Here is a 26,941-nt window from a genome sequence, read left to right on the forward strand (position 1 = left end):
GAAAAGGAGTTTAACATTCCATTACTAGAGAGGTAGAAACTCTCTTACAAGTGCAATATTCCAGGGATCTGATGAGTAAAATATTCATCTCCCCAGGACCTGACAAGGGCCCATGTATTGCAATGCTCCCATTATCAGTTTTCTATCATTGAAGGCCCCCAGAGACCCTGTCCACTAACTATTTCATCTATTGGATCTTGAATCATATACTTTCTAAGACAGCTTCTACCCCATCTAGGCTTACAGCATTAGGCTCCTAGTTTAGATAGCAAAGCTTAAAATCTCAGTCTCTACAGTTGTTTGAATTTAGTTTATTCTTTCTGGATGGAACACATAGTGGTAGCAAACCTCTAAGCTATGGACCTAATTCTTCTAGTTGCAGAAACCTGAAAATGTGGCAGGTCCCACTACCTTAATTTCCTGCAACATCTTGCTTCCCCTCTCTCCCCACCGTCCCCCCCCCCCCCAACAAAATAATGCCCTTCCCTCAGACTTCGAATTTCTGCACATAGTCATTTGTGTTTAGCTTGCTCACTCTAGGTGGGTTAGTGTTCACACTCAGAACAATTGTAGCATTCAGTAGCTTTAACATATCAAAGTTAGAAACCCTCCAATGATGTATGCAGTCATGAAATTAATTCCACAGACATTAGGAGACAAAATCGCCAATCACTGGTAAAAATACATCAATAATCCTGGAGAGTTTCTCTTACCTTGAAGGGCTCCATTCTTCTTGAAGAAAGCACTCCCAGGCCAAAGGGGTGGACTTGATGTGCTATAAAGTAAACAAATATTGTTTAAGGAACACTTTTCTTAACCCATTTCAGGACAAAGCAGTTCAAATAAAACAAGGCACACTTGTGCAAGGTTTTTTAAAGATACGAACTGTTGAATTGCTCACAAACACTTTTTCAGAATTTTATTCCACCCAAATAGATTTTTTCATACAATAAATAAAAAATTCTTCTGTTCACTGATCGAACTCTTGACAATAAGAGTAAAACCAACATCCGGAAGACCAAACCAATTGTCAGAAGAAAATCCAGAACCCTAGAGGGAAATCTATACAAGGTCTTGCCAAACATCCAAGACTCTTCCACAACATCAAAGTGTAACCATAACAACAGAAAAATACAAACAGCACACATGTAACCTGGGAGGGGAAGGAAGAAAAAAAACAGAAAGAGACTACAGTAATGGTTGGAAGCAACCCCAAAGTTCTCAAAATTAAGAAACTCAACATAACTTACAACAGAAATAAATAACCTGACGTTAGATACAAGCAAGAAAACATTCCCCTACAGACTTTATTCACTGTACCCTTTTCTATGGAACCAGCTCATTGCTCAGTTGTTTAAACAATCCCAAGATAAAGACTAAAGCAAGTTAAGCTCCTTTCTTAATCACACATTCAGTCCCCAATCCAAAAACTATTTATCACAGGGAAGTACAGAACAATGTAATGCAAGCTGTCAAGTAGGCAATTGGGAACTCAAAGCAGAGAGGAGGCTATTGTCTTCTACAGCTCATCTTGAGATCTAAAACTTTCCTCTCCTGAGTGAGACCTATTCAGCCTATTATAATAGGAATTGATAAACTGCTGGGAGCAAGGCAAAAGTTTGCCTACAATCTATCATTGAGCCTTGATTCAGCTGATGTTACGCTGCATGCGTAGACTGTACACAAATGAAATCATCTGAAGGGTCACAACCAGGAATAGTAGTTTTCCCTGTTCCAGGTTCTCTAGCATCCATCAAAACTTCACTGAAAACTTTTGGGGTCGGGGGATTAATGGTACTTATCAAAGAATTACCTTTGCCTTTAAGGATGTTAAGTAGAAATTAACAGAAAGGATACCTTAGCTTTTGGTTTACAAGCTCAAAGTATTGCCCCATATTAGGTCAGTTGTCCAACAGAGTTGAACATTAGAGACTGCAATGGCCTGGGTAAATGTATGCAACCAATTTAACTTGAACTACTGCCCCATCACTATCCTTTGAGATGAAATCAGCAGTGATGCAGAGCAGCAAACTAAACAGCACCACTGCAACCAGAGGGGGGGGGGGGGTCTAAGACCCACCTGAATTGTACGTTTTCACCAGCATCTCCGGAAGCGATGCTGCCTCCAATGGAAATAAATTTGAAGCTGCCAGCACACAGGACAACAACTTTTCAGACCACCTGTGGAGTAAGCAGCTCTGCTGCCTATACAGATCAGGCAGGCAGGTGGCTTTGTACTCACTGGCCACTATACCTTCCCTGGATATTGGGAAAGGTATGAAGGCCAGAGACAGTCAGATGTGCATAATCAAGTTATTATACTGGGTACCGTAGAATCCACCTGCAATATGAACAAGCCTGTTCCTGTTTTTTAAATTGAAGAATCAAGGCGAAAGGCCAAGACCCATAGTATAGGACACCACCAAGGTTGAAGAGGGTACAAGAAGATGAGGCACGCAAAACAGTGCAGATAGAATTTACATGGGTGAATTCTCCAATCTCTGACCGTAGATTTGGTGAAAACCCCTGAGAAACATTGCTTCTCTGGGTTTTCCATCGATCTCCCTACAGTGGGAGAATCCATGTGATAATTGCAGGCGGTAGTGTTTAGGTTATAAGGACTGAAGGTCATAGGAGGAAAATAAAGATGAAGAGTTCCACAGTTCTGAGGTCATCTAAAAATAACTGAGTAAGATGCTGTGATGTGTCTGCATTGCAATACAGGGAGGAGGAAACAAGTGCAGATCAGCATATTTGAAGCTTAACAGAAACAAGAAAGGAAAGTTCAGGGGCAATATTGCAGAACCATTTTGTGATGCTTCTGAAATTGAGCCTGAAGAAAATATGCAATTAAAGGAGCACAAAAACAAGAACTTCTCTAATGAAAGACCATCTGTGGTAGACCCAATCCATTAAAACAAAGGGCAAGCTCGGACATCGTAAGTGCTCATGTGAAATCTTTACACGATGCAGGATTAATCTCAACAAGGCCATGACTTTCAGCCCCACCTGCAAATGGTACCATCAGCAAGGGGCTCATTTAAATGAGGGGAGTTAATTGATATTTTTTCTCTCTCACACACACCTTTTTCAATCCCAATGTAATGCCTGTTACATCAGTTTCCTGAGCTGACCTCAGCTTCAAGGAGCTGCTGCTGGAGATGGCTATTATCTTCAAGCACGTTACATTACAAGATGAAGGTGCAGTTTACTTCTGAGAACTTATGGAAGCCGGAGAATTAGGCTTGGACTTGCACTGAGTGCTCGGGGACAGGAAAATGACAAGACCCATGCTATTAGCTAGAACGGAGTTCTCACACAGAAAATAAGCTGAATCCATAGAGTGCTCATTGCTGTGCATGAGGGATACTCAAACAGAAAGCCCTTCAGGAAAAATACAGCTGACAGAAAAGAGTCTATCAGACAAAAACTCTTTTGAAAGCTGAGAACATACCAAGTAAATGTACACAACAGAAAGCAGCAAGAACCTCACTACAAAAGGCAGCATAAAGGCTGATTAGAATAGCTGCAGCAGCTTTATACAGAATCCCTCCAGGACTTCAATATCTTCTGTAATGTCCACCGTGGCCTGTGTCTAGTCTAACTCAACCATAAATATTCCATGAACCTAGGGTAAGAGAATATGATCAACCTTAATTCAGCAATGGTTTATTTTGCCTTTACACATATAACCAAAAGAAACAGCAATCCATAATTTGGCTACATTTCATTTTACAGTGTGAGGTAGCACAAGAGTTTAATCATCCCTTAACTATACGGAGCTTGTCTACTGACTGGTGGAGCAAGAGCAGTGGATAGGGATAATTTGCAGGGCTATGGAAAAACAGCAGGGGAGTGGGACTAATTGGATAGCTCTTTCAAAGAACCGGCACAGGCACATTGGGCTGAATGGCCTCCTTCTGTTCTGTATGATTTTATGATAAGTAGACAAAAAAATTTTCATAACCTGTGAGGCAGCTCAGACTGGGCGAAGACATTTTGCTGGACACAGATGGCTTTTCTGCTGGTAAATCTGCTCACACTATAACTGTTCCACTCTCTAATTTATTTGCTCACCACCCTGAAGGCGCCAACTCATGTTGGAGCACCGTTCCACAGGTATTTCCTTGCCCAAGTGTCTGTTTGTCATCTGTGGGCCTAGACAATGAGTGACAGTGGTTTATTTGACCATTTCAAGGTGGGGTGGGAGGAAGACACCAAGGTTGAACCTCATCCTACTCTTACCCAACATCAAAAACAAGCCCACGTTTCACTAGGAATCACGGGATAGCGATCAGGACCAGGAATCCTGGCTGATTTCCTTCCCTAGTCCAATCTTGCTGAGGCCAACTGTAATACAGGTGTATTGGTTTCCCAGCACAGACCAGATTCAAACATGGCACCTTCCTGATCTATGTGGCTCAGTTACACACTACACACAGTGGAATCACTAACTGAGTCATCAAGGGAACTCTTATAAATAAGTTTTTACTAGCATGAAGGTTAAAGCACAAAATTCTGAGCCCCCGTTTTGTAGCAGTTTCACATTATAAAAGGTCTGTTCGCAACACTTCGCAGATTAGTTTTGCCCTCCATGGAGGTTCGTAACAAGAACAGCAATCCATTTTGCCTTTTTAAAACGTGTCAAACCATGCACATTTATTGATGGCTGTAAGTGTGGCCCTCTCAACGCATTCTGGCAGCACAAATTCATGAGAGTGACAGCAGAAGTTCAGAGGTACTGCAACTAAAGCTGTTCATTTAATTGAATAATTGAAGCTTTTCAAATGTAATTGCAAAAGGAAAATTAAATATTTTTAAAACTTCACATTATGGATTATGATCATTGCTAGGCACTTAAATAAAGAACCCGGCAACCTCGACCTCCGACCTGTGATGCTTGTACATGAATGTTTGGAGAGAAGGCAGCAGCTGACAAAGGTGAGGCTCTGTACGGATGAGACTTTAAACTGAGGCCCCAAAGAGCAGGGGCGTTCCTGGAAAATATTTATCCCTCAACCAACATCACTAAAAAGTTCTTCATTGGCTGAGGTTGGGACGTACTGAGGTTGTGAAAGGCATTATATAAATGCAAGTCTTTCTTTTTAAATGCATGGCATAATCAAGGTACATAATCACTAGTGAGTACAAAGCCCCTCCCAAAAAGGTAGGTTTCCAGAGTGGTAAAAAGACTCATTCCATATTCCTTACGTTGTTATCCAACTTCTAGTATTTAGTCCGACTTTTTAAACTTAGTCTTTTCTTCTTTTCCCTCCCAAATTTTCTTTGATGCTCTTCTGAAGGCACCAACACTTGCCGGGTTACAATTGCGCAGGTGCCAAATGCAGTCTGGTACCTCACCCAAGCTGCTATTCTTCAAGTACGAGCCTAGACAGTGAGCGTCAGCAGGCAATTCAACTGTACACGGCATCAAAACTAAGCCCAACTCTATTTCTCATCCAATGTTCACACGTGCCCCGAATCATACCCTGACTGAAATGGGTTCAATTCCTGATCTGTGCTGAGTGAGCCTGAGATCTTGTGATGGCCAAGGTTTTAGTGTGACATTAGGCAGGGCCTTCAGGACAGCTTCACTCCATTTTACAAATGTTAGAGGAAAATAAAACTCCCATAGTTCTGCAAAATTTGGCAAATTCGGTGCTTGAAAAGGTAAATTAATTTCTTACATCTGCAAACAATAAATGTGAATGTGTGCATTTTGTCTGTAAAAGTTATGTCTATAATCACAGCAATATTAGTGAAGAGTATTTGTTTCTTACATTGGATTTTTAATGTATAAACATTTTTTTTTAAAAAAGCAGCCTGTGCTTTGATGTGCAGGTTATTAAAAAGGAAAATGCTAAATTTGTGTCTTATCTCAAAAATTTTACACAATATTACTGTTGCTTTAAGGCATAATTAAAATGTGACTGGATACTCCTAAAAGAGTTTACAGTGGTGCATGATTTACCACATTAAACTACTTAATTCCAAAGAAAGGTTGCACAATACCTGAGGCACAGAATCTATTATTAATTTATTGTGTCAATACAAATGCAAAATGCTGCACTGAAAATAATAAACAGCGACTAATTAACTGACTTTTTTTCTCTCCCTTCTTTAAGTAAAAGTTCACAGAATAAGTGAGTGATTGACAGATGTGAAGCTGCATCTTTGAATTAAAGAAAATTAAGATGGAGATAATACTGAAACATGAAATACAGGACCACACATTTTCATCAAGTGTAGAACTGATTTACCGAAATACAGGTGGCTTACTAAGTTCTTCTGACTGCTTATATACTGTATCAAAATTACTTGGACAGCCTCAATAAGCAGAAGAATCGATATCTCTGTTCATTTATCTGCAACATGGAGATAGAGGTATGCACTTCAAATAAAAGCCATTATCTTCATTGTTACTGGTACACACACAACAGAAAACACGCCTGTGAAAATGACTAGAGGGATTTACTTTTTAAACAATGCCACTGGTTTGTTTCCTCCTAATGTTCGGAGGATGTGTGACTATCTGGAAAAAACAAGTTACGGAAAACAGCAGAGATTTCTCTCCTCCAATGAGTTTTGCTGGGGTGATGATCCCATCCCAGACTGGACTCTGATTGTGTAGCACATTCATTATGTATGTCCTGCCAGCTTTGCTTCTAATGGTACAATGTTAAACAGGGTGCAGGAATAGAGAGGCTTGGGTGTTGACATACACAAATTTTTGAAGGTGGCAGGACAAGTTGATATATTCAAAAGGTGTACGGGATTCCTGGGCTTTATAAATAAAGGCACCGAATACTAAAGCAAGGAAATTATGATAAACCTTTATAAATCACTGGTTAAGCATTAGCTGGAGTCTCGTCTCCAATTCAGGGCACCACACTTTAGGAAGGATGTTAAGGCCTTGGAGAGAGTGCAGAGAAGATTTACTAGAATGGTACCAGGGGTGAGGGACTTGAGTTATGTGGAGAGACTAGAGAAGCTGGGATCGTTCTCCTTTACAATCAATATTAATGACTTAGATGAAGGGACCAAGTGTAATGTATCCAAGTTTGCTGACGACACAAAGCTAGGTAGGAACGTAAGCTGTGCAGAGGACACAAAGAGTCTGCAAAGGGGTATAGAAAGGTTAAGTGAGTGGGCAAGGAGGGGGCAGATGGAGTATAATGTGGGGAAACGTGAGGTTATTCATTTTGGTAGGAAGAACAGAAAAACAGAATATTTTTTAAACGATGAGAAACTATTAAATGTTGATGTTCAGAGAGACCTGAGTATCCTCGTACAAGAAACACAGAAAGTTAGCATGCAGGTACAGCAATCAATTAGGAAGGCAAATGGAATGTTGGCCTTTATTGCAAGAGGGTTGGAGTACAAGAATAGGAAGTCTTACTACAATTGTATAGGGCTTTGGTGAGACCACACCTGGAGTACTGTGCAGTTTTGGTCTCCTTACCTAAGGAAGGATATACTTGCCTTAGAGGCGGTGCAGCGAAGGTTCAGTAGATTGATTCCTGAGATGAGAGGGTTGTCCTATGAGGAGAGATCGAGTAAAATGGGCCTATACTCTCCTGGAGTTTAGAAGGATGAGAGGTGATCTCATTGAAACATAAGATTCTGAGGGCTTGACAGGGTAGATGCTGAGAGGCTGTTTGACCTGCCTTGAGAGTCTAGAACTAAGGGGCATAGTCTCAGGATAAGGGGTCGGCTATTTAAGACTGAGATGGAGGAATTTCTTCACTCAGAGGGTTGTGAATCTTTGGAATTCTCTTCCCCAAAGAGCTGTGGATGCTGAGTCATTGAGTATATTCAAGGCTGAGCTAGATAGACTTTTGGACTCTAGGGAAAGAAAAGGATATGGGGATCGGGTGGGAAAGTGGAGTTGAGGTCGAAGATCAGCCATGATCTTATTAAATGGCAGAGCAGGCTCGAGGGGCCATATGGCCTAGTCCTGTTCCTATTTCTTATGTTCTTGGAGCAGAGAAGGTTAAGGGGATATTTAATAGAGGTGTTCAAATTATGAGGGATTTGACAGAATAAATAAGAAACTGTTTCCACTGGCAGAAGGGTTGGTAACCAGAGCACACAGATCTAAGGTAATTGGCAAAAGAACCTGGGGGGAGATGAGGAGAATTTTTTTTAAGACAGCGAATTGTTATGATCTAAAATGCACTGCCTTTAAGGGTGGTGGAAGCAGATTCAATAGAAACTTTCAGAAGGGAATTGTATATATACACTTGAAAAGGAAAGGAAGAACTTGCATTTATATAGTGCTTTTCACGACCTCAGGGTGTCCCAAAGCGCTTTACAGCCACTGAAGCACTTTTTGAAGTGTAGTCACCGTTGTAATGTAGGACATGCGGCAGCCAAGTTGCACACAGCAAGGTCCCACAAACAGCAATGAAATTAATGACCAGATCATTTGTTTTAGTGATGTTGGTTGAGGGATGAATACTGGCCAGGACATCTGGGAGAACTATCCTGTTCTTCTTCGAAATAGTGCCATGGGACCATTTACATCCACCTGAAAGAGGACAGACGGGACTTCAGTTTAAAGTCTTATCTGAAAGATGTCACCAACAGTGCAGCTCTCCCTCAGTACTGCACTGGAGGGACAGCTAGTTTTGTGTTCAAGTCTCTGGAGTGGGAGCTGACATTTGCAGGGCTATGGGGAAAAGAGTAGGGGAGTGGGACTAATTGGATAGCTCTTTCAAAGAGCCGGCCCAGGCACGATGGGCTGCGTGGCCTTCTTTGTACTGTATGATTCTATGACTCTATTGTATTACTTCTATGTACTATGAAGCACTTGTAAGTTTTTACCTTTCAAAGATCGATACATCAGGTATAAACTGAAATGTAGTGGACTATAATGGAATAAAGTTGATACTTCTCAAGAGTCAACTTAGCAAAGCAGTGATTGTAAAAGTATGAGTCATAAACACACAGGGAGCACACATTATCTGGGAGCTCATATCCAATTCTGAATGAGTGCAGTTCACATTCTAGGTTCTCTCTATCAAGCCATTTAACTAAACAGCTTTGATTAAGGCAACTGTCTCATTAAATCAGACAAATATGATTTTGACCAGTTGGGCTAATGCCTTTAATGGCACAAAGGAGCAGGCAAATTTAATCAAGCAGAGCTCGCAATCTCTATTTTCAGTCAGGATCATCATTAACAGCCAAATGAAACAAAATCAGGACACAGCAAACTGTGATAGTGTATGAATTATTAAGGTAAAATGGAAATGTAATTGTGCAACCTCCTAGCTACATAGAATTTTTGCATGCATACAATACAATTTGACAAGCTGTTCAATAATTATTGTAAATTGCTTGATTCAGTCTTTTCAATTTGGGCATTTTGGTTTATAAAGAAAGAGACCTGATATTTCAAAGAGGAAGCAGAATGTTGAGCATAGTTCTACCTATTAGTAAATGACTACATTACAGCAACTTTAGATTTGTGCAGCAGTCGCCCGTTCCACTAGTGCACAATGACTTCAGTAATGGTATGAAGTGCCTTAGCCCCTAGGAAATCATCATTTTTGAACTCCACAATTGATTTCAATTGATGTCATGCTTGTATTTCTGATTACATTCAGAGACCGACACAAAAAGAAACAGCCACACAAATATTTGCAGAAATAACTTCAATAGAGAAATCACAAATCACTTTTTAAAACGGTCATGCACAGAACAAGTGGCCCACGATTCCCCTCTTCTCAGAACTCCAATTGCTCTGGAAAAAAGTAATGTTTTCAAGAGTCTTTCTGAATGCAAATATACCATGGAGGGATTTGTTTCTGGAATTCTACCGTGTTTGATTTATGAAGTTGTCAGACAGACAATTTTTTGTGGATTTAATGCTGCGTATATTTAAATGGATCCATTTTTAATTTTTTTTGCAATTTGAAAGCAGTTTCTTTTCACTCCCCACAGAAGCTGAACTGAAGCCTGTTCCCCATTACTCCTACTCAACTTTTTTTTAAAAAAGAAAAAGGATAAATAGGCTTTGTTCTTCTACACAATGCGTCATTTGGTGCCTTTTTTAAAAAATAAGCATGCTCCACAATAATAAGATGCATATTAAAGCAGGGTCAGGGCCGACACAATGCCAGGTAAATTGCGTATTAATGCACACAGTGAAATGAGCTGTATACAAAGCTGTATAGGCCCGCATCTGTCGAGCAGATACACAAGTCAATAATTGAGGTTATGTAGTTCGTCGACAGTATCTTTATTTGCAGTGACGAACAAGACAAAGAATTTATAGTGTGGTCGCCAACTGCTCAAGGGCATGGTGGCGACGTGATTACCATATCCGCTGCCTAGCAACGGCAAAGCACACATCCTCCGAAGCAGAGTGCAGTTTGTTAAAAGTGCATACAGCTGCTGGGAAGAGGTCAATGTGTAGCTTCCACTAAAATAGAAAGCATTTGCTAGGCAAAAACTGGAGCCGGGCAGACCCTCTGATGCTTTTATTGCCTCAAGGGTGTGGCACTGAGGGTTGGAACACTGGACTTACTGGCAGCCGACTGGCGACCGAAGGTTCTGTTTACAACTGAGTCAGACACATGTTTTGCATCATGTTACAGTTATGGCATGTATCGCCCTGGCAACCACTACCTCGCGATAGAAGGGAACAATCCTTTGTAGCAGCTGAATGTAGGAAAAAAAGGACAAAGTTGACGAGAAGGGGGAACAGGACTAGCCATTTTGAAACTGAAATTTGAAACAATAGTACATGGGCTTATGATACCATTCAACCGTTTCCTATTCAATATACTACCGTTTAAAAAGGTCTATTAACTCGGTGTTTTCATGAGCTGTCTTTACAGCATTTGTTGTAGGAATTTAACTAAACCACAGATTCTGTTCCACTGCCATTGATTATTCGCCCTATTATTTGTGTTTTGCAATTACCCAAATTGGACTGGGTGGACAGAGGATTTTGCTTTGAGTCCTACAAACTGCTTTTCTGTAACTTCAGGTAGGGTTTACATGCACTTCAGAGAAACTGTCATGTGTACTTCAGGTTAAGTATTTTGCTGGGCTGTACAAAATCCATGTAGGATTTGTTCTAACCGCATCAACACTGAGCTGAAACTCAATTATCGATCCAATTTCTATTATTCACTGGGGGGGGTCCGCACCATTGTGGTGGATTACTGAGGTTCCACTGTACCTTTGCTCATTCATACAAACTTCAGTTTCAGGAGTGAAGTTAGGAAACACTTCCACACACAAAGGGTGGTAGAAGTTTGGAACTCTTCCGCAAACGGCAGTTGATGCTAGCTCAATTGTTAATTTTAAATCTGGGACCGATGGATTTTTGTTAACCAAAGGCATTAAGGTTATATGAGGCTACGGCGGGTACATGGAGTTAGGTCACAGATCAGCCATGATCTCAATGAATGGCGGAACAGGCTCGAGGGCCTAAATAGCTTACTCCTGTTCCTATTCAACTTACATTAAGATCCCATGTAACACTTTGATAACAATGTTTGGCAAGTGTGTTTTAAAAAAATTCCCACCCTTAAATTTACATTTGTACAACACCTTCCCTGGAGGAGAGGCTGGAAAAGCACCTTGCTCAATGGCAGTTCTATATACGACTGCTAGGAGGTGCACATCTGCTCATTTCCCTTCCGTCTCACGAGGTGATGTACCTGTCCTCCAATCAGCACCTCCCCCTCATTGCACTAATAAAATAGGGATAATCCAAAGCACAAACCCATCGCTCAGCACTTTGTTATATAGCATATGAGAACTTGAATGCCCCCTCTCTCTATGGGTCCCTTTGAGCCATCTGCTAGGCAAAAGGAATCTTATAAACAGGATTCTGTTAATCTTATTCTTGCACTAAGAAAGAAGAAAGTACAAACTTGCATTTGTACAGCGCCTTTCATGATTTTCAGATGTCCCAAAGCACTTTACAGCATATGAAGTACTTTTGAAGCATAGTCACTGTTGTAATGTAGGAAACACGGCAGCCAATTTGCACACAGCGATGTCCCACAAACAGCAATGTGATAATGACCAGATAATCTGCTTTAGTGATGTTGGTTGATGGATAAATATTGGCCAGGAAGCCGGGGAGAATTCTCCTGCTCTTTTTTGAAATAGCACCATGGGATTTTTAAAAAAAAATTCATTCATGGGATGTGGGCGTCGCCGGCAAGGCCAGCATTTATTGCCCATCCCTAATTGCCCTCAAGAAGGTGGTGGCGAGCCACCGCCTTGAACCGCTGCAGTCCGTGTGGTGAAGGTTCTCCCATAATGCTGTTAGGTAGGGAGTTCCAGCAACGATGAAGGAACGGCGATATATTTCGAAGTCGGGATGGTGTGTGACTTGGAGGGGAACGTGCAGGTGGTGTTGTTTCCATGCACCTGCTGCCCTGTCCTTCCAGATGGTAGAGGTCGCGGGTTTGGGAGGTGCTGTCGAAGAAGCCTTGGCGAGTTGCTGCAGTGCATCTTGTAGATGGTACACACTGCAGCCACAGTGCGCCGGTGGTGAAGGGAGTGAATGTTTAAGGTGGTGGCTGGGGTGCCAATCAAGCGGACTGCTTTGTCCTGGAAGGTGTCAAGCTTCTTGAGTGTTGTTGGAGCTGCACTCATCCAGGCAAGTGGAGAGTATTCCATCACACTCCTGAGTTGTGCCTTGTAGGTGGTGGAAAGGCTTTGGGGAGTCAGGAGGTGAATCACTTGCTGCAGAATATCCAGCCTCTTGATCTGCTCTTGTAGCCACAGTGTTTATGTGGCTGGTCCTGCTAAGTTTCTGGTCAATGGTGACCCCTAGGATGTTGATGGTAGAGGATTTGGCGATGGTAATGCCATTGAATGTCAAGGGGAAGTGGATAGACTCTCTCTTGTTGGAGGAGATGGTCATTGCCTAGCGCGTATGTTACTTGACACCTATCAGCCTGGATGTTGTCCAGGTCTTGCTGCATACGGGCATGGACTTCTTCATTATCTGAGGGGTTGCAAATGGGACTGAACACTGAACATTTTTACACCCATCAGAGGGGTTTAACATCTCATCCATAAGATGGCACCTCTGACAGGGCAGCATTCCCTCAGTACTGCACTGGAGTGTCGGCCGAGATTATGTGCTCAAGTCTCTGGAGTTGGACTTGAACCTATTACCTTCTGACTCAGAGGCAAAAGGGCTATCAACTGAGCCATGACTGACACTCAAGGTGTCTGCGAGATCATCCAATGTAACTTCCCAATCAGTTTTCCTCCCTTCCTGTGGGGAAGAGTCAGGCCCCTTCTGCATCTGCTCAAATGGAACTGTTGTGACCACATGGTGAATAGTGATCTCAAACCTACATTTTTACCAAATCCGATGTTTTCATGCAGTATCTCAATGTGCTCCACTGCCATGCCAACTCAGACTTCAATGCATGTGACATAACTTGTCTGCATACAATATTTCACAATAGCAAATATTGTCCAACAGATTCCAAATAATGATTTCCTTTTGTTGACATTACAATACACCGATCCCTTTAATTAAATCATAACACACATGCTTAGCTGTCATCGTCAAAATGAAAAACAAATTTCACAACAGTATGCACCATAAAACAAGCTAATCCTAGGGAATGAGCTCAAAGCTGTACCCAATTTTGGCATTCAGTTTGTTGTTGTGGGTTCAGATAGCTGTTAGAATTGCTCCAACAGAGTTTTCATTTTTAAGACATTATCGGAATCTCTCAATTACATTACAACTTTGCAATTTACTCCTATACATACCAAATGTCTGTTTCACACGGACAGCCAGCATTTTGGGATGCTATCAGTTTGCTAACAAAAGTCAGTTCTGGGCTCCCTTCTGCCCCACCATTCCTGTTCCCCAGTCAGGTGGTTAATGCACTGCACAGGTCCCACTCGTCTCAATGCACTCCCAATGCTCATGGCCAGGATTGCTACCTCGGTATACTATAGGTGAGAGGTTACATGAGAAAAAGAGAGATCCTGCCTATACTATACAGAGGCAACAATCTTGGCCGATAGTGCTGGGAACACATCAAGAGGAAGAACTGCACCTTTGCAATGCATTAGCTACTGGACTCAGTTAGAAGCAGGTGTGGAGGAAATGGATAGTGTAGGGACGGTAAAGAGAAATGGATGGAAGTGATGGGAAGATGGATGGGAGAATAAATGGGAGTAAGGATAGGGGAATTGGATGGGAATGAGGAAATGGATGGGGGTGAAAGATGGGACAAAGTTTATGGCAGCAAAAGGGCAGAGAGAATGGAGGTAAATGGATGGAAATAGAGGGAAGGGGAAATGGATGATGAGTGAGAGGGAAGGCGGCAAACACTGGGAGTGGCACTTTGGGGTGAGGGAAGGAGTTTTGAAACGAAGGAAGGCAGGACGGAAGGAAGGCTGGAAGGAACGAACGAACTGGAGGAAATGGAAGGTGAATACAAGCTTAACTGGGTTAGAGGGCAAAGAAGAATACAAGGTTGAATTGATAGGAGTAGAGGGAGAAGAATGCCAGAAAAGGAATTAGGAGGGTTGGAGAAGGGTGGGGAGTGCCTTTGTGAACTGGGTCTGGACAAAGTAGAGTGACTGTGAACCAGAGCAGTGGGAGATGGAATGTCAGGTAGTGACTATTGAGATAACTTAATTATTTAAGTAATGGTCCTGTTGTGAGAATAAAGAGTATATGGAGTTTGAGGTAATCCCCATCTTGGGGAATCCTGCAAAATTCAGCTTGGGGCAGTCTTCTTAAGTGGTTGGGAGATGTTTCACTGTTACGGGAGCAGATGGGGGTGCAAATAAGCGAAGGTGGAAGGATGGTATCTCTCAGCATTCAGTCTTAGAAATGGCAGTTCTGCTAAGCAAGCTGCTTATTTTTCCCTTACAATCTTTACTTTAAGAAATACTCAACAAGACTATTATTATAAGTCCTTAGAGTATTTAAATGTGCAGCTATACTGCCACTTTACATTGACATCAATGCAAAACTGTAACACATGAGACTATCAAGCAAACTAAAACTATCAGGTGCGAGACCCACTCCAGGAGGCTGTCTCATGCCAGTCTGACTGTAGTGCAACTCCAGCCTTAGAGCCCAGTCTTTCAACAAAAAAATTTCTCTCATTCTCAACATATGTTCCTAACCTGCATGGGTAGGAAAGTGTTAAATATTTGTATTTACTTTTGAACTATGCACGTGCTTCGACAAACTTCTAGGAAAGAGTCACCTTTTGTCCTCACCATTCCTAAATTCATGGGATTCCAGGCTAACACTTCACTTCCCAAACAGGATTGTCTCCACAGCTCGAATGTGACTGTAGCATTCTTCACAAACAAAGGAGAGGCTCCTTCAGATTTCATAATCTCATTTCAAATCCTTTTGCCCACTCCCTACTCTTTTTATCCTTGAAATTACAATCCTCTTTTAGTAATCGGAGGACTAATTGCTGCCAACATTCAGTCTCCAGTGCCATTTTCATTTGCATCACTCAGGCACAGAGTGGGAAACCTGCCAGCAACTTGGATCCTTACAATGAGCCTATTCTTATTGAAAAGTGCAAGGGACACGGCTAACAATTAGCAAAAGTATTTTTGGACTAAAGCTCACAGCTGGAATAGCGAGATTCCATGAATATACTGAAGATGTAAAGCCCTGGGTCAGAAGCTGCTCTCATCTTCACTCTTCTGACATCTAAATGTTCAAATTCATGGAAGCATCTTGATTGCTAAAAGCTTGTATAGATCCTCAAACCGAACATAAACAAAATATTAATCTAAACATGACAAAAATGTAGTCCTATTTGACGTGACCTTTGTTCTCTTGATGAATATAAACCTGTATATGTTCCAATGTGTATCTTTACCATGTACGAGCTCAACATGGCAGTCAATGGTAAAGTTATTGATTTCAAACAATTGCATTTTTGATTCTATTTGACAAGACAACACTTCAAAAAAGTACTTCAATAGCTGTAAAGCGCTTTAGGATCCTGAGGTTGTGAAAGGCGCGATATAAATGCAAGTCTTTCTTTCTTTAGTATATGTAAATCTGACATATCCAACTAGATCACAAAGATGTTACACAATTATCAAGTTCAACTCTTAAAGCTAACAGTACAGTTATTCTACATTACAGTCTTCATCTGCAGCCTATGACATGGTTAACCACACCATCCTCCTCCAATGCCATTCTTTTGCTTTTCATCCTCCACAGGACTGTCCTCACATTGTCCCATTCATACCTGTCTGAACACAGCTTGTGCATCGCCAGCAATGGCTTCTCTTCCCTCCTCATAGTTACCTCAGGAATCCAAGGGTCGATCCTCGGCCCTCTCCGCTTCCTTATCTACGTGCTACCCATCAGCGATATGATTTGTCGGCATGGGGTCAGCATTAGGTCATGGACTAGCCACAACTTCCTCCAGCTCAAAGTTTGGAAGACCAACCCATTAGTTTTGGCCCCTGCCATGAACTCTGCACCCATGCCTCTGGCTTCATCCCCCTCCCCAGTCATTCACTCATGCTGTACCAGACTATGCACAATCTTGGCATCCTGTTCAACTCTGAGCTGACCTTTAAACCCCACATCCTGTCCATTGCCAAAATCGCTACTAAAAACCTTATACATGCATTGTCACCTCCAGGTTCAATTACTCAAATACTTTCCTTGCAAGCCTCCCAACTTCTACCCTTTATAAACTCTAGCCTGTATCCTGTCCTGCCTCAGGTTCTGTTTGCCCTTAACCTGCCCTTACTGACCTATGTTGGCTCCTTGTTCCCCAAAGTATTCAATTTAAAATCCATGCTCTCATTTTAAAATCCCTTCATGGCCTTGCCTATCTTCGCAAACTCCACCAGCCTTCAACTTCCTCCCACATGTTCCGGTCCTTCTGTGCAATGCCCACTCCTTTTGCCCTTACAACCTTCGGCCATACTCTCAGAACTCCCTCCCTAAATCCCTCAATCTCTCCACTTCAAAAACATCCTCAAATCCATCTTTGTGGCCAAGCTTTCAGTCACCCTGTTAATAATTTTCTTCCTGACTAGTCAGTTTTCCTCATTTATTTCTACTTTACGTTGTTCGCAGGGACTTTTGTTTTTAAAAAAACATATGCAGAACTGTATAAATGAAAATTGCTGTTAGGTATAAATCAGCATCCGATGTTACCGCACCTGCTAAATCTTTATTGTTTCAAATGACACTCAATTATTCTAGCTCAAAGTTTAATCTAATCCGATTACGGTGCATTAAAAAATAAGAACAGATCAACAGGTTTAAACAAATCCATCTCACTCTATTTGATCATAAATCTCCCAACATTTCACCCGATGTTTACATCTCTCAGGGTGCAGATACACAAATCACTAAAAAGTAGCGACGCAGGTTAATAAGGCCATAAAAAAGGCAAACCAAGCAATGGGGTTCATTTCTGGAGGGATAAAATTGAAAAGCAGTGAAGTTATGTTAAACTTGTATAGAACCTTGGTTAGGCCACACTTGGGTGTAGTGTGCACAGTTCTGGTATCCATATTATAAAAAGGATATGGAGGCATTGAGAAGGTGCAAAAAAAGATTTACAAGGATGACACCAGAACTGAGAGGGTATACTTAGCTGGAAAGACTAAATAGGCTGGGGCTCTTTTCTCTAGAAAAGAGAAGGCTGTGGGTTGGAGATTTGATAGAGGTCTTTAAGATAATGAACGGGTTTGATAGGGTAGACGCAGAGAAAATGTTTTCACTTGTGGGGGAGTCCTAAACTAGAGGTCAATATTGGATTTATTAGTGACCATCTTATAGAGAATTCAGGAGAAACACCTTTACCCAAAGAGTGGTAAGAATGTGGAACGCACTACCCGCAAGGAGTAGTCGAGGCTATCACATAGATGCATTTAAGGGGAAGCTAGATAAGCACATGAAGAAGAAAGGAATAGAAGGGTATGCTGATGTAGGGAGGGAGGAGGTTCGTGTGGAGCATAAACGCCGGCATAGACCAGTTGTGCTGAATGAGTCTACAGCATAGAAGCAGGCCAATGTAAACTCAATGTAGCAATGTAATGTGCATAATGAATGATTACTGGGATCATATGAAAGTGTCAATGATCAATAAATTTACTGGTTACAAAGCTCAAAGCTGTTAGCTTGATATGAGCCTTTGAAGACAGGAATACTGCAACTGCTCAAAGATTGTTTATAAGAATCAGAGCTCGGGATAACAGTCGATGCAACTTTACAACAGCAACATAACCCCACAATTATCCAAACTATTAGCACGTACCAAGATAGCAGAAACAAATCCTAAAAATCTATTTTTCAATTTTTTTTTGCTTTTTTAAAAAAAATAACTGTCACATTGCCAGTGTTTAATTTGTATTAGCACTGCTTGCTCGGGACAGATCCATATTGCCCCATTGATAGCATCCATGAGCCAATACACAATGACTTCAATAAGCATAAGTGTCATGCATTCAAGATCTTGAATACATTTACAGAATTCCTTGAACTGTAAGAACTGTGTACTGAAGCAATTTATACAATTTCACTCTGGGTGGAGGGAGAACATCCAATTTTATTTCCTCCACCTATTCCTAAAATGGCCAGTTTGGATGTTATTGTTTAATTTGATTTTTAGCGGAGCAGGCTCGAGGGGCCGATTGGCCGACTCCTGCTCCTATTTCTTATGTTAAGCCCCGTCCTTTGCTGCAGTGAGTGTTGTGTCCAGCAGGACAACGTCATCATGCAGCATGCCGATTAGGAGAGAAACTATACAGACCCATAAATAAAATATAATCACATTTTATTCAATGGAACTTTTTTTTTAAAAAATAGTCTCGATCTTTTAAGTTAGATTCCCCAATTTGATTTTTTTTAAATTTCCCCCTCCAATTTTCTCCCCTCCTCTCCTGACTGTATTAACTCATGCTCAGGTACAACTGCACATGTATGGTATGTGAACCTGGATAGTAATGTCAGATTATATGACCATAAGGGGGCATTGCAGCCAATTTCGATCCTGATTTCATCTGTCATCCATTTTACAGCAAAGGTCACTCGATAGTTATTAAGGACAGGAATAATGGCTCATTTTATTCTCCCTCCAAGCCCAGGATCGGAGACCATTTGAGCAGCATCTACCCTGGCTGACACAGCACAGGTCAATAATCATACCAAGACCTACAGGTCTGTGCGGCAAAAAAAAGAGTAACATTACCCACTGACCCAATATGTTTTTTCAGGCTATGTATATTTTTCTACAGTGGAGTGAAACTATAGGATTGTGCACTTTAGAACAGTGTGTGAACTTCATACTTTAATTCCAGCGTAGTTCCAGAATGTACATTTGAGTAGTTTTTTTAATATAAAAAACCACAATAGGATATTAGCACGAGGTAGTGATAATGCTGAAGGATTGAAACAAATATGGACATAAACCTTAATTTTTTAGCATTCAGCCACAAATTATTGACCACGTATAAATATCAATGTTTGTCATATGGCATGCTGAATTTTAATCTGATTTTGTTTTAACATCTTTTTTGAGGAATTCCCATCCTTTTAATTCTCAGTCCTACTAATTTCGGCAAGCTGAGGTGTCGACAGCAAGCATCTGCTCCTGGGTTGCATCACCATGACTCCTCAGCTGGCTGCCAAAACCTACCACAGCAGCCCAGGGATGACACACCTGCAGATTTTCCAATCCTTGTGGGGAAAACATCTGGCTCCTATCCTGAGAGCTACTTGGTAGAAAAGTGTTGATCGGGTAGATCAGGAACTCGGGGCAAAGAGGTGGATGACACTGAACAGTCCATAGTGATGCTCCACCACACTGCACTGCAGGGAATCATACAATACGTTAACCTTTGCAGTATTCTCCCAAATAACCTCAAAGTCAAATGACTATTATATTGACCCAAGGATGTTACTGCAGTCATCACAGAGAAAAGACAGACCTGCATTTATATAGCGCCTTTCATGGCCTCAGGATGTCCCAAAGCATTTTACAGCCAATTAAGTATTTTTGAAGTGTAGTCATTGTTGTAATGTAGAGAACGTGGCAGCCAATTTGTGCACAGCAAGGTCCCACAAACGGCAATGAAATAAATGAACAGATAATCTGTTTTAGTGATCTTTTACGTCCACCTGAGGGAAGGCGGGGCCTTGGTTTAACGTATCATCCGAAAAGGCAACATCTTCGACAGTGCAGCACTCCCTCATTACTGCAGTGTCAGCCTAGATTATGTGCTCCAGTCTCTGGAGTGGGACTTGAACCCACAACCTTCTGACCAGAGGCGAGTCACTAAGCGACGGCTGGCAGTTAACTTAAGAGGGTTAACTTGGGGATCTGATTACCGTCAGAACTTCATGGGATCACTGCAGGGCGATTTCGGCACGGCAAGCTTCATTATGCCCTATAATTTCACAAAATGCATAGGTCTTTAGATTACTAACATACTAACCTCTGTAAAGGCCTGAATGAAAACAAACAAAGTCTGCAATTGCCAGTTGTGTTTAAAGCCTACCCTTTTCTTGTCACATCTGGTACTTGTGTCATATCGTCTTACAAGATGTAGAATACTTTCTAGAGCGGTGGACAAAGTATCAGCAACACAGATACAGCAGTGGTAGGGCTGCCCAACTGCCTTCAGTATCCCAGGCTAGGGCTAGGGGAAGAGGAAAGATCAGCTAGGGATCCTGCTCATTGCCCAATGGTTCTGCTGGAAGGCGTGTGACTATGTGTCTGCATAGTTAGAAGGCAAGAACAAAATCAGGCCTGACTGCGATATCCTCTGTGATTGAACAGCTACCATATCTGGCTCACAAATTTAAAATGGGTAATTGGGCAAGATACCAGAGGGCTGCATGCAACTGCAAGGAATTGTGCCCCATCAAGGAGGTGGTGAAAATTGAGGTAAACTACCATCTGAGATGGAGCAAGTCCACAAGTGGTATTGATTCTCCATTCATTCCAACTCCACTCAATTCCAGTGTAGTCTAAACTTCCACTGCCTACGAATTTCCAGATGCATGTGGCATCCTGTCAGATTCACACACTGTGCAACATTAGGGTCAACATTTTTTTTTAAAAAAAGAAAGCATTCAGAAAACACCAGAGGGATGCATTAATGAATCACTAATATTTTTTCTTCATGTTCCTCCACAATCCAGTACTAGAACACTAACAAACTGGAAATGTGACAGCTCAGTTACATTTTCAATGTTGACATTTCTCTGAAGGATTCCCCCCAATGCTATATTAAACCAAGTCATTGTACTCAACTAAACGTCAGGTCAACTTGGCTTGTTCAAAAAAAATTTTTGGCAAAGCTGTCAGAAAAGCCACAGGTTGGTGCTGTTTCTACTGCAGGCACACATGAAACAAGGTATAGAATTTTCTCTCCATTTTCCACACAATTTAATATGCTTTTAACTTCCAAATTACTGGTTCAGTAGAGTCGCAAAATTATCTTTGTAACCAACTGTATACAAAGTAGGCTTAAATGAACTTTAACCCAGAGTAATATTTGCTCCAAACCCACTGTGTTTATGGGATCTATTAGAATTAGTCCTATTGAAGTGAGTGGAAAGGTAAAGTTATCAAAAACAGACAAACCTTCCAGAATACAGGATAGCTAAACTATTTACACTAAGGCATTATTTTTTAATGGCAATATTTTTGATTGCATCAAAAGTCTAGTAAGATTTACAATGCCCGTGTTAAGTATTTTTAATGTGAAGTGTCTTCCCTTAATGCATCCCAGGCAGTTAGTAAACATCTTTACTTATGAAATGAGTAGTTAAAGAGCTCTTCAGTACACTTCACAAGACTCTACACTTCAGTGAAGCACGCACCCTTCAGTAGCACTAATAGAGGGGATCTGCATGAAGTGTATGACTTCTCACCACAGATAGGAAAGTTTCCAAATCAACCAGCAGTCTATTGTCCAAACTTACTTGAAATACTGTCTATAAATGATACAAAGCTTCATAATAAATAAGACCACTGTTCACTATCTCCAAAGGTAAAGACTATAATTTTCCACTTCTCTTGTGCCACACATCATTCCTCAGCCAAATGGATGACTGGTTAACAGGACCCTGTTGTTCTGCAACTAACTCAGATGATCTGGCCATCAGTTTCATTCCAAGGCAGCTCGTCACGTGAGAAATCATGGCTGTAAACATGCCCATATATTTTTACAACCGTCATGAGGGATTATTTTGTATTGATGATAGTGAAACAGAGTAACACACTCCGAAATTGGCTGCTACATTTGCCACATTACAATAGTTACCATGTTTCAAAATCATAGAATCATACAGCACAGAAGGAGGCCATTTGGCCCAGCAATTCAATGGCTGTGAAATGCAGTGGAATGATCTGAGATTTGAAAAGTGCTATATAAATGCACTCTTGCTTTCCAAGTACTATAATGGATCAGTAAGAGGAGCTGCATCACACATTAGATGTCCCAACCACATCAGAACTTCAAGAACTGTCCTCCATTCTGCACTGGTTCGATCCTGTCTCAATTGGAGCTAATCATCCATGTATAATGTTATATAATGTATAATATAATTTCCAATGGAAATCTGTCCCTAAAATGGGGTTTGAAATGAAGATGTTTCAAGGCATAAAGTCTTGAAGTTTCATGTGTTCTGTTGGGGGGTTGAAGCTCTTCTATGCCCCCCACTGTTACTTCCCTCATCCTAACCTTCTCCCCTACTGTCACTTCCCTAATCCTAACCTCGTTTCTTCTCCCCCACTGTTACTTCCCTAATTCTAACCTTGTTTCTGGACCCCATTGTTACTTCCCTAATCCTAACCTTCTCCCCCACTGTCACTTCCCTAATCCTAACCTTGTTTCTTCTCCCCCCATTACTTCTCTAATCCTAACCTTGTTTCTTCTCCCCCACTGTTACTTCCCTAATTCTAACCTTGTTTCTGGACCCCATTGTTACTTCCCTAATCCTAACCTTCTCCCCCACTGTCACTTCCCTAATCCTAACCTTGTTTCTTCTCCCCCCCATTACTTCTCTAATCCTAACCTTGTTTCTTCTCCCCCAGTTTTCATTAATTCTAACCTCGTTTCTCCTGACCATAATTTCTGGCAGCTACTCGAGAACAAATGCCAGCCAAAGCATCAAAGCTTTATTGTCCCATGTAGATGAAGTTTCAAAGCTCAAAATCCCAGCTTTGTTACACCCTTACCCATAACTCAAGTCCTAAATGTATAACTGGGTCATGAAGACTGTTCCCATAAATGAAAGAATAGTATCATTTGTACATTACTCAGTTTATTATACATCCATTGTTTTGCTAGACTTAAAAACATTCCTGGTGCAGTCAGGTTATTGATAATTCACTCCAGTGAATTATTGTTTTCGATTTCTAGGTAGTGAACCATTACTGGATTAGTACAAACATCAATACTAGAGAACAGTACAGTGGAACTCAAAAGGCTGACCACCAATTTACAAAACAACCAGTGTAGAAAATTACACAGCAGCAGACAGCTGCTTAATATGATTTAAAAGCATTAAGAGGCATATATGTTTTAACCTGAAGTTCACACTTCACGAGCATATGAGCCAACCCCAGTCACTTACTTAGAATCCAGCCTGTGCGCTCTTGGGGAAAACTAATTGCTGAGGTTCATAACACAAGAGCCGGTTCTTTTCTCCTCATCCAGCAGATGATGCCAGTGCCTCTTTTTGAAGGTGCAATGGGTATACGTAGAACAGCAGTTTAATGCTGCAGCGTTACAATGAATTTCATGATTGGCAAAACATTCCAAGCTGCAACCAATTTACATACAACACCAAAGGTGGCAGTTGTAATATAGTCCACCACCTTTTTGGCAACAATTATTGTTTTTGGAGGGCTTAAAAGCATCATCTTTACAGTACAATATTCACCTATTTATTATTAAAATCTTACATTTGTGCATGCTTCAAAAATCATACGCTAATGCAATTTTCTGCCTCACACCTGAATATAAAGAAACAAAAGGCAGTCATTTTGAATGTACAGACAAAATGCCCAGCAACAGAAATTACCACAGCCACAATGTCACCAGCCTCTTAACTGAGTTGTGTAACTTAACTAATGTTTACTTATCAATTGGACTTTGTAGCCTTAAAGGGACACAAACCTACACTTCAGCTGCAGAATACATTTGAGTTTTATTTGGTATAATGTTTGCCGCCCTTATAAAAAAGCATAACCTTGGACTTGACATTAGTAGCACCAGAGAGTCACGAGTATGTTTAAAACAAAAGTTCTACCACAATTTTGAGAAGAGTGAAAACTTTTCTGCTCTTCTACAAAGATCATTTACATGCACCTAAATTGGCAGTTTAACGTCTCATCCAAAAGACAGACTTTATCCACACTGCCACTATCCCCTCCCAGCAACACAGCACGGCTTTTAAAGAATACATTATGAGAAGGTTCAATTGCTATTTTTCAATTACCTTTCTTTAAATTTTATTTCTGAACACCTACACACATACATACTAATCTGAAGTTTTATACTAGAAACATTTAAAACTGCAGAAATGAATGGGGGTGGGGAGGGGGGGGGGGTGGAGGACCAAAATAAATCAAATGGAAAAGTAAGCAGAGGGGTGGGGGGGAGGGGGGGCGGGAAATCAGCAAAAAGAAAAACAAAAGAAACCCACATGCTCGAACAAAAAAAAAATCAATGGATAGACAGTTGTAAGATGAAAGGAACCATAATACTTAATAAAATAAGCCAAAGTGAAACTGATAGAAGGAGAAGTTTGTTTTCATGTCCAACCCTCTCTGGAATTCATGCTGTGGGTGAGTGCACACTGAGCACTTGAATCTCCCTCCCACCCCCAAAGTCAGACTGAGCTTGTGATTACAGTTTAATTTGCCTACATGTAGACATTTTTGAAGTGCAAAACTAATAGGAAATAGCAGCAGGTTTAAGATAACATTTCAAATGTTTGGTAAAACAAATCATGAAAATGCTTTTTAAAAATCCCCCCCTCCCCCCCGACAGTTTTATAAATGGAAACGTATTTTGCATAGATGCCAAAGAATCTCCACTTCTGGGGGCCAAAAGGTGGACTTTTTAATTTATACTTCCAAGATTTCATGATGCTGTTGTGGGTGCATAATGTTAAATGGGCCCTGAGAAAGTTCAATCATAGATCCTACTGGTATCAGAAGCACATTCTTCATTTTCCTACATTCCTAATCATTGCATGTTCATTTGACAGACTATCCAACAACATTCGCTGTAATGATTCCCAATAAAACAGATAGACAGATCAAATTTATTTATGGTTCCCAATGAAAAACATTACTGCTGCAGTCATGTCCATATTAATTATACATTTGGGGGAAAAAAACATATGCATTTGAATTTTCTATTTCTTGCATTAAAAAATAAAGTAACTTTTCTCTCCTTCAGGTCTCCCTGGGCCACACACCTACTGAGAGAGTGGGCAGGCACTAGTGCCCATTCCTTTACCCAAGTTGTTTGAACTATCTGTCAGAGCGCTAGACGTGGGTGGCCCAGGGTGACTTGCACTCCTGTTTTCCTGTCCTCCCCCTCAGTGTGCGTGGAATGGGATGAGACGGGGATAGAGGAGAGGAGTGCTAAGCCTCCACATGTCACCTCTGTTAACATGGCAGAGATCGGTAGCTCACCTTGTGGGGAATCACGGGCAAGAACTCACGCCTTACCACTCCATGGCACGTTACGTTGGAGCACCGACATACACCACCTACCAAAAAATATATTCGAGAATGAACCCTTAGTTTGTGCTGAGCTGTGTGGGGTATTTTCCATTAACTTTTCAGAAAATCATCATCATTGTGTGATGACGCACGATGCAACTTGTAGACTAGATTCTTTTTTAAAGAGACATCCCCTGTTTTTGACCTATTAGCAATACCGTTATAGCCTTTGTGTTTTCATGTTAAATATTTAATTCCAACCATAGTACTGTATGCTTCGATTCCAACACAGCCATTAAATTTGATAAGCTACAATGTCAATTGATTTTCAATCTAGAATATAGCAGCCCTTTATACCTGACAGTCACAGCAATATGAAGGATACTAGCAGTGAGACAGTAATGGGATAGAAGACAGTCAAATGCTGTTTCAAACCAAATCAACATATGTGGAAAAATGTTCATTAAATTTAGTAATAGTGAAAATGACAAATATATACTAAATTAGAATTAAATTGTGTGTCGTGCAAATTGAAGTAGCTCCAACATAATCCTAAATCGCATATATATATACATAGTTTAAAATTAAATTAATTTACAGTCCCCCTCTAATGACTGAAATCTATTTCAGTGGAGATTGTTGCATTAGAGCCATCACTCAGTCTTGAGTTACTGGGACCGCAGGCTGCTGTCAGACTGGAGTCTGTGATCTTAGTTACTCCTACACTGCTGACTGACAACTCTAAAGGTAAACAAATATAAACTTTACGTTGCTCAGTCTTGGTAATTAAAGGGGCTGAGGTTACCTTGCAGAATATAAACTATAGCTGTAAGACAGTGAATGCAGTCAACAAAATTAAATTCCAAATTTTGCATTCCACCAAACCTTGTGTGTTGCTGCAGACACAACGATGGGCAGTTTGCAAACCGCAATTAAAGTCAAGAAGCAGTACTTTTGCACCACTGTATTTTGTTATGTCCAGAATAACAGAATACTGCAAAAGTCTATCTCTGTTTTAGGAATGGCACCACTAATCTATTGAGATGTCCTTTATAGTAACTTCACAAATATACCCCATACCCCATCATACAGAGTTGAGAATAAAACTCTAAATGTGACCGAAGTTATATATGGATACTTCATCATGCAAAAGGTTCTCCAGTTCCAGTCATTAAGTCCTTATGAAAGTGCAGATGTCAGACAATATTGATATAGTTTATGTAAAGAGGATC

General features: G+C 40.9%; 1 protein-coding gene across 6 annotated transcripts in view; it reads right to left on the reverse strand.

Annotated features, from left to right (window-relative positions):
• Nucleotides 1-26,941, reverse strand: part of foxn3 (forkhead box N3) — a 324,620-nt gene that overhangs the window by 113,758 nt on the left and 183,921 nt on the right. For all 6 annotated transcript variants that reach the window (XM_067992053.1, XM_067992047.1, XM_067992050.1 and 3 more), the window contains one exon: nt 714-775. In XM_067992053.1, coding sequence (XP_067848154.1) covers nt 714-775 — 62 coding nt within the window. The remainder of the gene's footprint in view (nt 1-713; nt 776-26,941) is intronic.

This window comes from Heptranchias perlo, chromosome 10 (assembly GCF_035084215.1).
Source record: "Heptranchias perlo isolate sHepPer1 chromosome 10, sHepPer1.hap1, whole genome shotgun sequence".
NCBI classification, from domain to species: Eukaryota; Metazoa; Chordata; class Chondrichthyes; order Hexanchiformes; family Hexanchidae; genus Heptranchias; species Heptranchias perlo.